This window comes from Agelaius phoeniceus, chromosome 4 (assembly GCF_051311805.1).
Source record: "Agelaius phoeniceus isolate bAgePho1 chromosome 4, bAgePho1.hap1, whole genome shotgun sequence".
Lineage (NCBI taxonomy): Eukaryota > Metazoa > Chordata > Aves > Passeriformes > Icteridae > Agelaius > Agelaius phoeniceus.
The window spans coordinates 48,451,383-48,465,288 of record NC_135268.1 but is presented as its reverse complement, the minus strand read 5'-3'; the positions used below and the strand labels follow the sequence as shown (position 1 = coordinate 48,465,288).

Below are 13,906 nucleotides of genomic sequence, written 5' to 3'. Positions count from 1 at the left end.
GGCCTCTGTTGTCAGTGTTTAATCTGTTTAGCTAAAGTATTTAAACTCTAGCTTGTAAAAATACACAAAATGAGAGATACAATGTCTTTTATTTTTACAAAAAAAGCTGGTAAAAGATGATGTAAATAAAAGTGTAATGCGCCCCTAAATAAAACTACCTCTCCCCTGTAAATACTTGTTAAATAATTAAGAACACCATCTACAGTACCACAAAACCATCAAAATAATTAAATTTTATCAGGGACAGGGAAAAAAAATACAGTGAATATGAATGTGCCTTGACCAGTTACAGAACTTGTTAGGATAACATAACTACTGTCAGCAGTCCAACAGCGTGCACAGTGCCTTCAATTAATGCATTTCAGCATAATTACATTTCTAGTGGGGCCTAATTCCCCCAAAAAGGCAGAGCTAAGAATTTCAATTCTACATTCTAAACTCTGGAATTAGAGCCCATTAAAAAAAATCACAGTGGGTAAGAGATGTATATAAAAATACTGGGTGTTCCTTTCAAATCACAGGAGTTGTGGGACTACATTCTTTTTTTCTGTTTTTTTTTTTTTTGTTTTTTTTGGTTTTTTGTTTTGTTTTTTTTCCTACAAAATGCTATTGGTTTCAACAGAATCCAGTTTGTTTTATGCTACAGACTTGACACTGAACTATGAGTATATTGCCTGTTTGCATGTTTTGGTAGTTGGGTTTTTTTTATCTTTTTTTTTTTTTTCCTGTAGTCCCAATTCCTTAGGCTTCAGTTGAGTCATGAAGATGCATATACATGCCTTCAAACTCTTCAAACCCTGCAGGCTACTCAGACTGCAAGTACTGCATGTGACTACCAAGAGGGATTGCCCCCTTTGCCTCATAGCTTTATACACCTACTGTTTTAACAGTGCATTGCACAAATTTACATGAAAAATACTGGTTTTGCACTATACAGTTTCTAGAATATATACAGAATAAAATAAGTTAACTTCTAATGAGAATTGCTGATGGGCAGCATATATCTTTAATATACATTTTAAAGTCTCTGCAGGCAGCTACTTTTTGGTTAGTTGTTATCAGTATTTTAACATAAGCACTGGTCAGAGAACTGAGCAGCATTCCAATAAAGTTAACAGATATATTATTTCTTTTAGAAACACTGGGAAATCCCAGTTTAAAATATTATTAAATGTCCTAACATTTACACACTATGAGGATTAGATCTAATAAAATAAAATTTCTTCAAAAATAATCTTGCAGCTCTTTTAAGCATGCTCTGAGACCTTATTTAACAATCATCCATACCTTCAAAAAAACAACTGTCACATAGCCATACATTCTAACTCACACACGTTATTTCCTTATAACAGACAACAAAAGCAAATAAAACACTGAGCAGTCAATGGTTTTTGCAGTCTATATCATTCTACTCATGTTTTTGACTGCACATTCTTCATGACATTGCAAAGTGTCTCATTAGGTGTTAAGCTGATGGTTTTACTGCTGGAAAGCCAGGAAGCCTTGCAGGTCTTCAGCCAAAATAAACCAGCCTTGATTTTAGCCTCATCCCACCTGCGATATTGATCCAACCTCTAGAGGCTGTTTTTGCAAACATCCTTTATGGTTCTGTTACAACAGAAAATAATGCATATGTATGCGTTGTGTTTAAGCCCTTTTCCTTTCATGTAGTTTTTATACATAAATTTAATAAAAAAATACTACTGCCACACAGGCTGCTGTGTAGAAAGAGCAGTCAAGTAGGATGTTCACTTCAATTTTCAGGGTTTTACTTGTGATGAAACAGTTTCTTGCTGTGATAAAAGTGTGTTGCTTGTCAGGATTGCTGGAGGTTTGTTGTTTTTTTTTTTTTTTTATGAAAGGTGCTCAATAATAGTCTGAAGTATCTTCATGATCAGTTCTTTTCTAAATGACAGCTGTTCAGAATCCAGTGGTCACAAGATTTATTCGTGTTTTGATCTTCCCTAGAAGCTGACAGGATTGCACCATGCGGAGAGACTCTCGGATTTCTAGATTAAGTTCCATCAGCTTTGAGCTGGCCTCAGACATGTCTTGGTTGGAGCCTACTACTGCAAAGCTGCCAGTCTGGCCAAGTGTCTGATGACGGAAATAGATGTGCAGCAATGTTTGAACTGGGTCATCTTCAGAACTGCCAAAGATGTCGTGGGGCCAAATAGATCTGTAAACACACAGTTTGGATTTAAACATTAAAAAAAAAAGTTTAAATGTTCTTTTAAAAGATATTTGAACAGAAGACAGGAAAATGCAAGGGAAAATAACATGCAATTTGGATTTAAAAATCAGAAGTTTAAATACTTTTAAGCAGATATTTGAACAAAAGACAGAAAAATGCTAGAGGAAAGCTTCTCCCACAGAGTCCTGGTAAATAACAGTATAATTTCTCAGATATAAATTCTAAATAAGTACTACTAAAATTGCTTTTCACTTTTCTTAAATTACTGAAAAGAAAACCCCAAAACTTGTAATGAAGCAACAGCGCTTGTCCTTTTCAACAAGGACATCTGACAAGAACTGAAACTAAAAAAAAAAAAGGAATAGTACTTATCCCTGTTTTTAATTTAAAAATGTCTATTAAGAAACTCAAGATCTGAAAGCAATCCTTAAAAACTTACCTGAAAGCCTTGACCTGTGCCACAGCTGACACAAACTCCTTGTTTCTCAGGGTTTCAATGAGGGAGTGAATAGCTGTTTCTGTGCTAGCTTGGGCAGCCTCTGCAATTTCAATTTCTTCAATACCACTGTCAGACACTGCCTCGGCCTCTTTCAGGCAGCTCTCCAAATGAGCAAGTTCTTCAGACATGTTTATTACCTAAAACAAGTATAATTTATCTCTTTTAGTTTAAATGTATTTCAAACCAAAATAATTTTCAGAAGATCAGGTTTTTATTTTTGTCGTCTGTGCAATAAAGAGAAATAGAAAAAGAACACCCAAATATTTTCTGCAGATGCTTAAGTATACAGTTAATGGCCCAAGCCTGCAAGTCAATTATTTGGGCTTTCCCTGATGAAATTTCCCTCTTAGTTCTTTTAAAATTTATTTTAAAAAAATTAATTTCTTTTCTTCTTATATTACTTAATAAGAAACTTAGAAGAATAAAACATTTCAGAAAGGTATTAATTACCTTTCAGAAAGGTATGAGAGCAATGGTGCCATTACAAGGACATCTTAAATTATGAAGGAAAACATCTGGAAGATGGTAACCCAGCACAGTAACAGTAGTGCAGCCAGTGTATATAATAATGTATTTGGCTTTAGCTGCAATGCATGAGTAAAACACAAGGCCATTTCTCAGAACATGCTTCTGCATCTGACTAACTTAGGCAAGAAGTGGGACTGATGTGATGCCAACCTTCCACAGTGTTCTTCAAACCCAAACTTATTTACAGCCTCTACAAAAATCTGGAAATACAAGTGAGGAACATGCACAGTTTTTTTTTTTTCTGAAGCTACTCATAAACCAAACACTTTCAGTCAGGATTGTCATGTTCCTCCCTAGTATATCAAGCAAGACCAAGCCTACTTTTTTTTTCTGCTACCCCTGTTTATTGCATTCCAGACCCAGGGGAGAACTTATAGAAGGCATTATTAATAGCATAACGCACACAACTCAATTAACATCACATATGTACCACATGTGCACAGCTGAAAAACACTTCTTACTTCTGAAGTTACTACAACTAAAAATCAGGCATAAGAGGTGCTTATGTACTACTAACTGTGCTTAGGATGGGGACTAAGGTTGCAGAGTAATTGAATGGTGGATGAAATGACAGAGTTAAATGAATCAGTTGGTAGAAAGTGGTGGTGTTTGCTATAGGAAACACCAGGGCTATGGAAAACTCTTCTGAGTGGACTTGATGTGCCTTGATTGTAGCTTGATTAGGATACACCAGGAGTGTTACTGAAATCCTTAAAATCCTCATCACTGGACTCCCTACGTTCCTTTTTTTAAAGAGCTTTCAAGCTGTACAAAAATCAACACAGATAATTGAACATCTCAGAAAATTATTGTAAGCTCTACTTAAATATTTTATTAATTTGCTATAAAACAGCTGGAACCCTCTTCCAGTTTCTAAAAGGATGTCCCACTGATGAAAATGTTATCAAAATGTGTTTTAAATTGTCTGCTTTTAAAATGTCAACAATTACTAGCTGAATGGCATGGTTTTCATTACCTCTGCTTCTTTTTTGATTGTTTTTACTTGACTGATGAGTTTGCAATAGGCTTGGAACAGAAGCAGCAACTGGAAATGCAACTTGTATAGCCTCCGACACAACTCCAGCTCCTACAAATGTAAACAACACTGTTACATTCAGGAAGTGCAAACCTCCTACAATCCAGTGCAAGAGACAATAAATCACAACTTCTTCAGTAGAGTGTGCAAAATTAGAAGTAGTTAATTTGGCTACTAAAGAAAATGCCAAAAATATTTAGAAGCTAACATACAGTAAGCTAATGAAAAGCAGGTGAAAGCTTCATTCAGTTCTAGATTAACAAGTAGCCTCTCACAAAAATTTGAAGTTCACTTTATAATAAGTTAGATTTCCAAGAAAGGGGGTAGAGTGGGATGTGAAGTGATTCAAAAGGCATTTTGAAATGTCTGGAACATTTCAAGATTTCATGACTTAAAACCAAGAGTTTCAATTGTTGATATTTTACTGTTTTAAATTCAAGATCTAATATCCAAAAGAAGCAGTTGTGGTCCATAAGTATAGGATCTTTCATAACCATTAATATTTATATTGTAAGCACAGTATATAACCTGACCCTTAGCTTATACTGCCTGACAGAGTAGGAAGAGAATAATTCCATTCCTGGAGGCAAGAATAATGTTTTCTTTATAAAAGGTAGCTCTTATTCTGCTTTAGAAAATAACACATGATATATTCTTAAGGAAATGAAATTGCAGTTGTAATTTATGCACTGTCTTGCTTCCATTTTTATGCCTCTAAAACACTCGTCAGAAATGCAGACAGTGTTAATACTGCTTCACATACAGACATAAAAGCTAGTGCTAATGGAATAATCTTTATAACCATTCTACTAACTACAGGATCCTATTATCTACAAAGGACCAACAGTCTAATGGGTTAGATGATGCAAAACTGAAGCACACAGCATTTCTGTAATAGTCTAGGACAAGACATCATTATTTCACAAATGGACAAGACAGATGGAGACCAGTTTGGTGACTGGCATGGTTAAGTATTTGATAAATCAAGAACTGTCACTTACTGCTAGAATTTCCATTTGCTAAGCAAGAAGATGAGCAGGTCACAAAAATACAAAGAAAGAAAAAAGAGCAAGAATTAGTGTAGGAAATAATTTTAATTAGGGTAAAAGATGTCCCAGGTAAAATGGAGGAAGAAATACAAGTAACATGCTCCAAACATATCCTGAATGTAAAAAATTACCAGGCTGAATTTGATCTAAAATTACTTGCTGCTGCTATAGCTAAAAATAAAAAGTACTGGCTTTGTTATCCCACAGCATGAATAACACTCTTACAACCCTGTCTGGTCTTTATACATTGTGTAGTCTGAAAGGTGCACAAATTTAAGGTAATCAAAATCAAGGACACTTAGATCTGACTGAACATCTGTACTAAGCTTCTTGTTCTGTATCACAATAGTTTAAGCAAAAAGAATGCCTTTTAAAATTGGAGATGCAAGGTTAATTTGGATTCTGAATCAGTTTAGAAATTCTTGGGTTTGCTAAACTCAATTTTAAACCCCTCTGAGAGATTTCTGTACTGTAATTGCACTTGGTTTTTACAAGCCATTTCAGAAAAAAATTTTGGGGAGGAGGGATAGGGAGAGAAGAGGTCAGAAAATGTATGTGTCAGACTAGGGATGTGAACTTCCTCACTCCTGTGCTTTGTAATGCACTGAGCATATTGATGGCACTTAGGCATGTACAGTGAGTGGTCATGGCAAACCAAGTCACAGAATCACAGAATATCCTCAGCTGGAAGAGACCCACAAGGATCACTGAAGTCCAGCTCCTGACCCTGCACAGGACAACCCCATTGGAATCATGGGGTTCTCATCATCATCATCAACCCTACACACCACATGCCTGAGAGCCAAAAAAAGGAAAGTCAGTGGATATCTGGCTCCCAGGAGACAGAAGCAGCTGAGCTTTACTAAGCACACAGTTGTACACAGTGGAATGTAAGTTATAAACTGTGTGCTTCCCAGGTTATAAACACTGCATGGTTTTGTTACACTCCATGTTTTTGTTCTGCACTCTGTGCTATTATATACTCAGCACAATTAGCATATTTCTGATGCACAGAACACTGAAGACATAAAATCTTGAACTACATGACTTTGATTAATCACTTTAATGAAGCACAGAGAATCAGACTTTGAGAAATGGCAGGATTGACTATTTAATAATTTTAGTCATTAAGTTCCAGTGTTCTTAAAGCCAAGTCTCATTAATCCTGTAAGCCATAATTAATCCCTTTTCCCCAAAACACACCTTGAAAGCTACCTTTTAAAAATTCAGGAGAGGTTTTCCTTTAAAAATGGCTTTGTACTGCTTCAGTGTCTTTCACATGCATGCTTACTTGAGAAATAATCTGATTTTTCTACCTGCCTGTCCTGTAGGAACAGTCAAGCCAGAGTCCAGATGCATTCTTTCAGGCTTAGATGTACTAATAGCAAGAACTGAATAATTAGATTTACTTGCAAGTCTGCTGGCAATGCACAAGCTGGAACAGAATTACTCTCGCTATTCCTTAGCTGTATGGACCACAGTGCCAAAAATTAGTAAGAAAATCTTATTTGTGTTAGTGAATGAAAAATATCTGTTTTTCTGAGCAAGACAACACTTACACATTTTTAGCATTAACTGGTTGACTGCTCAGACTTAGCAGCCCCACACTCCATTTACAAGGACTTTTGAAGAATTACCAGCATGCCACCCTTGCAGGGTGGATTAAAAATCAAAATCAAAACACGTCCCCACAAATAATAATCAGTGTGATTCAGAGGCCATCCTCAAACCCTACAGAAATGGGGAAGAATAGGCCAAACTGCCTTGCCAAGGAATCATGGATTTTCTCTGTACAAGCTATCTGAAAGCCTGCATGTTATTTGTCTTCCATTTCTTGGTTTCTCCAACTACACAGTAGGAACAGTAACATTTACCTTCATGGTCAGAATGGTTCTGTTCTAACAACTAAATGTTAGAACAATTTCTTGGTGTATGTAAACAAAATTACAAGTATGGACTGAAACACATAAATGCTGCTTTTTAATTAATATATATACAGCATTTACTGTATTGTAATAGTAAATGTTATCTATTTCTAAAAATATACCAGTCAGTATGCAAAGATGTATATTTAATGTAAAATATACTAAAGCATGTGTTCATAGGCAAGATAAAAAGTCCTTGCAAATAGTAGCAAATTATTTTGCCAGTTTTGTATTACCTAAGCTTATTCACTTGATTTTTTTTTTAATGTGCAACTTCAATGCAGTATAAAAATTAACATATAGTATCACATTTTACTACTGTAAAAATGCAGGTACATTTTGTGATTGCATTAAAAAGCCCCAAACACATATGTGTATATATATGAAGAACAACAAAAGAAAACTCTATAAAAGAAGAAATAGTCCAAAGATACAGTAAACATTTCTGTTGGTGAAGACTACATCTTCAGCAGCAGAAACCTGACCAAGTGCATCAATGAATGGTTCAACTGAATAAAAGAAATAAAATTCCTCCTTTTTCAGCCTGGATTTGAGATTTTTGTCAAACTGTGATTGTGAAAGGGTTAAGTTCATCTGCTACCTGCAGTTTTTTCTTACATCTTTCACTGTCCTTACCACAGTACTTCAGATGGCAGACCTCTTGTACCTACTAATGTTGGGTTTTGGATTTGCTTTTTTTACTGTATCAATATTATGTAGCTATTCTATTTAAAAAAAAAAACAACCTCAGTCCTAGTCCATTTTGGGAAAAGCTATCACTTATTATAGCAATTAGTAATATTAAACATGGATGAGTGCCATGCAAATATATACAAAATATTCAACTAATATTAATGGTTACTTAACCTATTGTTAGATGATATTTTGACAGAAGTGTTTAATGAGCTTTTTGCTATACTGCTACTTTACTCCCTGTTACTTCTCACTCAAATACTGGCTCCAGAAAGCTCTTACGTAGTTCTAAGTTTTTGAGTAGACAATATATCTGAGCATATAGCCAGAATTTTAATCTTTTTTCCTTCTAGAAACAGCAGGAGAAAAGCAGACTTGCGGGTACACAGATGGTATCTAGTCTGCTTATCTACTCAGCGTTATTAAATCTAGAACCCAAAACGGATTGCCAGCTTTTATTAAGAAGACCCATTTTTATTGCCACTTCATGAGTTTCCAAAAGATAGGATGATAACTGAAATGAAAAGCTTTTTATACATTTTTAATATCTCTACAAATATTGAATTTTTTGTGCAATAAAGATAATTTTTAGTCTCATATCCTGAGACTCACAAATGACATACTTACCTGGGCATCTGTGTTAGTCCCATGAATACCATCATCAGTACCAAATGTCCTTTTGCAGTCTTCTAGCCACTGCAAAATAAATATAAACAAGATTGATCATCTTCTGACACAGCAAACTGAAGACTGTGCTAAAACTGTTTAAGACACTTTGTCTTGTACATTCTTGGATAACGTAAGAAATTGTGCTATGAAATTAATTGTTTACCAATGTTTGCAGTGATGACATCCACTCTGATAGATCACTTTGTAACTTTTATTTCCGGTGGCCTTCATTACCCAAGATGGAGATAGTACACTTCAGCATAAATACTAACCCATGATTGAATTGATACCGTTACAGGAAAATGTATGAGAGGGTGGAAGCAGAAATATCCCTTTCTTTACTTTCTGCACAAGTTTTACACTAATGTGATTTATCAGCCTTAAAAATATAGAACTAATTCATATTAATTCTCATTCCCCTTAAGAGAATAATCCTGTTACATTTCTTGGGACTACTTAAGAAACAGAAGGAAATAGAGCTCTCCTGTGTAAGTGCAGGTTTACAGGATGGAATGAAAAAACCCAAATTCTCCAGTGGGAGTTTAGCATCACCTCCAGTTCATACAAGCCAAGGAGATAAAGTATTCTTGCATTGCACAATGCAAACCTGCAGGTTCCACTCAGGGCTGCACTTAACTTCACTTCCTATATCAGACAATAAGTTTATTAATTTCACTGGGCAGTCTCTTTTTCTACCCTTAACCAGCCATGCAAATTTCTCAAAAAATAACCTCCATGTGTACTGGCATTCCCATGAATTTCTGTGTTACTATAAAGCATTTATAAAATAAAATATGTTCTTTTTGGACAATACAACGTGATCACCCCATTGATAAATTTTTCTGTACAGTGCCAACAACTGCAACCATGGTTATTATTGAAATGGGAATGCATCTTGTTGAGATATAGTGTATAATATAATCTGAAATGAAGAATAGCCTCTATACATCCAAGGAAGAATAATTTAGCATACTGCTTGTGTTTGGTATCTTGAATCTCAGAGGGAATCTTGGTGACCTTTTTCTAACCTTTGTCTGATGCAAGAAAAAGAAAAATGTGATTTCCCATCCGCTCAATTTAATAAAGGTTACTTAGTGAATTAACTAGGCCAGTGTGCTCATCAAGAGGAGAAATGGAATTCTCTGAACATCACAGTGTCAGTTTCAATTAGTGACATGGATACCAACATCCACAGCAAATCTCATTTTTCTTTTTATCAGCCAGCCTCCATCAGGAACAATGGAATAGGTTTGCACTGCAACAAACAGCAGCAATTGGGAAGCTAGTATTTCTTTTCACGCACCACCCTTTTTAAGATCTTTTTTTAAATCTTAGAACCAGTCTGAATAAAGGGTGTGCCTAGAATGCTGTGTGTATAAACTTGCATTTTCCATTACATTTATCTGATTCAGTATCTTTGTCCCTAATACACACATGAAGTCTAAGCAGTTGTCTTGCAAGAAAATAGAACAATAGCTCCAAAAAGGTGACAAAATTAATTTGTTAAGAATTTTTACAGAATATATGTTCAGCATGGTAGAAAGATTTTTTTTCTTTAGGAACAGTGTGAAGAATAACCTTCTTTATGTGTTTGCTTTGTGTCAATTCATGTCTTCTCCATACATCTCCTACAAAGCGTGGATGAAAGCATAAGGCAGGGAAGTCTGGGGTTAGTCTTGGTCATAAGCACAGGTTGGTCTGCCAGATTACACCCTAAACAGACATGCTGAACAGCCTATACTATGGGTACCTTTCTGTCTTATCTTGCTGTATAGGGAAGTGTTTCAAGCAACTGCAGCCCAAGCCTTTTACTTTTTCAATTTGATTCATGTGAATGCCAGCACTGAGAGTGACAAACATCGTCTTTTAGGATAAAGTTTAAACAACAGTTTTTCATTAAAGAAATTCACATACAGATTCTCCCAGTGCTTGATTCTAGAGGATACCAGATTAACATGCAAAAATCTGTTAATTTTTATTTACTTTATTATACAGTAACCCAACCATTTACTGGTCATTTTTCTGTGTGTTTCTATGAAAAAACCAAGGGTCTGCATAAAGTTGATTAAGGATTTTGCCTTAATACTTTCAAATTTAATAGGATACGTAGCACAGCTGTGTGTAACAACAGAAATTCAGATTTTACTTGAGGAAGTCTTGTTCAATCTTTCCCTATACTCTGTTTAAGAGGACAGAGTAAGAAGACAGTAAAACATATATCTAAGATGTAGCTTAGAAGATTCTTAGTTTACATTCAATATAAAATACACCTTAGAAAAAAAGGGCCAACAGCTAAAGGAATATTTCTAAAATGTTTTAGAAAAGTGAAGTATTTGAGTAGTCACTACTTCCAAATTAACATGCTCAACAACCACTTACATAATGCCCTAAATTGTCTAAATGATGTACTATCAAGAGTCAGAGATGACTGGTCGAAGCTGAAAGTTTCCTCCTTCTCAGTACTCCTTTTTATTTATAAATGATTAAATAAAAATAAAACCCTGACAAAATGCTCTCAGTTGTTTCAGAACAATTCCTTTAACCCTGTGAACCTTCTTCCTGCTCCAGTCACTCACAGATCTGTGGCATAAGACAGGCTGACCATAGAAACATGTCACTGGACTTCCTTTTTTTGACAGAAAAATTGTTTTTTTGACAGAAAAAACAATTCCTTCACCATGATATAATGACAGAGGCCATCAAATTGATGTATTTGTATTTGTTTACCTAGTAAAATAAAATACAAAGAAGTTCCTAATATCCAGCATGGGTTTATATCGATATGAAATGTGGCAGTGCAAAATTAAATAACAATACCTTTAGTGAATTAGTTGCCATCTGAAAGGGATGTAATTTTAATTTGTTATATTTTGACAAATCAACAAAACAATATCATTGGTTATTGCTGTGATAAACTAGGCTAAATGGAGAGTTGATGTAAAATTCCTTCATGTTTGGATAGTCATCATTCTAATCACACCCACACACATTGGTCCCTTTTTACCCTGTCACAAATCTTTCTGTCTGACCATGGGGCAAATCAGTTACACCCTCTGTGCCTCAGGGCTGCTCTCTAAAAGGAGGAATGAAATACATTATGCTCTCATAGCAGTGCTGATAGCATTCTGCACTGAAGACTGCCAGACAAGAAATATTACATTGAGTAAAATTATCTTAGTCATTAGATGAGCACTTGTTTCTGATTAAGCCTACATGGCAAAATGTAGCTCATTATATTCGATCAAATAAATTGTTATTACCACAGAGCAGGGCAAATAAATGCAGCAACTCCTTAACAGAAATGCTGGCCTGGATCCTGCCAAGAGTTTATCTTCATTAACAGTGCTGTGTGGCATACTTTAGCATTGGTCTCAAGGAAACCACATTTCTTGTGAGATCCTTTCCACAAAAAAGTGCATGTCTGGTCTATTCAACAGATGAGCTGTCAGCAATCTTTGAACGGCAAAGGCCATAATTTCCTAATAAATTCAGCATGATCAAGAGACACAGAGCCACTTGTGCTGCAAAATATCTGCCAAAGCTCTGCCAAATCATCATGGCTTGAATTCTGGTTCTGTTTTGTATTACTCAAACTTGCCTATACTGGCATTGTCACAGCCTCAGAGGCTGCTGAGATCAGTAAAATTCAGCATGTTCAATCTTCCTAGGAATCATCATCTCTACAACAAAAACCCCATATATTCCCCCTTTCCCTCTATTTGCAAAACCCATTGTAGATCCATGTTTTCTTTTGGCTCTTGAAATACAAATCTTACCAGTGTCAGTTTTCTGAAGTTAGTATCTTACTTTCTGGAATTCACACCTAGGTTCACAAAACCAAACATACAGACCCTTGCTACAGAAATTTTCTAAATTTCTTCTAAAATGCATTTCTTTGGAAAAAGGATATAACCACTAACATATACCTTGAAAAGTAAACTGCATTATTCTAAGCAACACAGAAACATCATCCTCAATGAGATCCAGCTGTAAGATGAGCCCTAAATTTGTCTCTGTGTGACACAGCTGTAAAACCCTCATTACTTGTCAGTGGAGATTCAGTCACCAAAAAGAAGTATAAAGAATTATTCAGCTAAACAAGTCAGTATCTCTATTACAATAAATGCATTGCTTTCTTGATTCCTTTTAATATATTGATCTGATCCTTGAATATTATGGGTGTTAATGCACTTAGCATTCCAGAAAGATAGTAAATGTCTTAATCTGGAGGTGAATCCCTAGTCTAATAAAATAAGTAGAACATAAATTTAAAAACCCCATTATTTATTAATATTCATGTTAGAAATACTTGAATATTTTTAAATTAGGAATGGGCTTTTCCCACTGTTAGTGGATTTGTGCCGTGTTATAATTAAAAATCAATTTCAGAAATACATGCAACAAAAATGAATTACACTTAATAAAAAACCCCTCAGGTTCCAATTATAGTAGTAAGAAAAGGAAACAGGATTTTATTTCAGAAGTGTTTTCCCACAGTTTACCTTTAGATTCCTTTGATGAGAGATAAGGACCTGCAACATTTTTTGATGAGTAGGTTCTAATACTGTTGTCTTGAGATATAAGAGACTCACCTGTTCTGCTGCCTCTCTTTTGACATTATAGGTATCCAAGTGTTCTTGGAGCTCTAGAACACTGAATTTCAATGTTTCTAGCAGGCCACAAGACAATAGCTGGAAGATAAAAGCAATCAAACTCTGTAGTCATGTAACATCTGACTATAACCCATACAGTCTAATATCTAAATTACATTATACAGAATCCCATGTTCACATTTGGAAAAACAAATTAGAATTAGCTGGTGATGTCATTTGTGACAAGCAAGGGAATTAACACACATGTACCTCTACCATTTAAATCAGTGAACAATAGTTTTAATTCCAAAATAAGAAGAGTAGTATCTAGTTAACATGTGAAAGAGAAATTTCAAAGCAATTTTTAGGTTTTTCATAATGAAGAATATTTGATACACATATACAACTAGTGTAAATAAAACAGCCTGTAGAACGAAGGAAAGGTACTGCTGCTGGATTGCTCCTGTAGCAACCTAAGGAGCATCCACTGAGGGTTACTTGCTCTTCTCAATATACAAAATATACTACCAGAAAAGCTTCTGCAGTCTGTAAGAAACAGGACTTCGTCAAAGCAGGAACCACTGGATATTTGAAGACTTTTCTACTATTAATAACTGCCTATTTTAATATGGTATCAGAATCTCTTTTTCCCTCAGGGAGTGCTACCTCAGCTTTCTTCTGCACCATTTCTCCCTGTAGTTTTATTTTCACTTAGGTTTTC

General features: G+C 35.2%; 1 protein-coding gene across 14 annotated transcripts in view; it reads right to left on the bottom strand.

The window, feature by feature from the left end:
* Window positions 1–216: 216 nt before the first annotated feature.
* Window positions 217–13,906, bottom strand: part of FRYL (FRY like transcription coactivator) — a 163,598-nt gene continuing 149,908 nt past the window's right edge. For 11 of the 14 annotated variants that reach the window (XM_054633078.2, XM_077177557.1, XM_077177555.1 and 8 more), the window contains 6 exons: window positions 13,186–13,284; window positions 8,552–8,620; window positions 5,259–5,276; window positions 4,198–4,308; window positions 2,634–2,830; window positions 217–2,179 (listed from right to left, as the gene is read on the bottom strand). In XM_054633078.2, the coding sequence (XP_054489053.2) occupies window positions 1,921–2,179; window positions 2,634–2,830; window positions 4,198–4,308; window positions 5,259–5,276; window positions 8,552–8,620; window positions 13,186–13,284 (753 nt within the window). In that variant the 3' untranslated portion in view covers window positions 217–1,920. The remainder of the gene's footprint in view (window positions 2,180–2,633; window positions 2,831–4,197; window positions 4,309–5,258; window positions 5,277–8,551; window positions 8,621–13,185; window positions 13,285–13,906) is intronic. The other 3 variants (XM_054633074.2, XM_054633080.2, XM_054633076.2) reach the window with 1 other exon arrangement.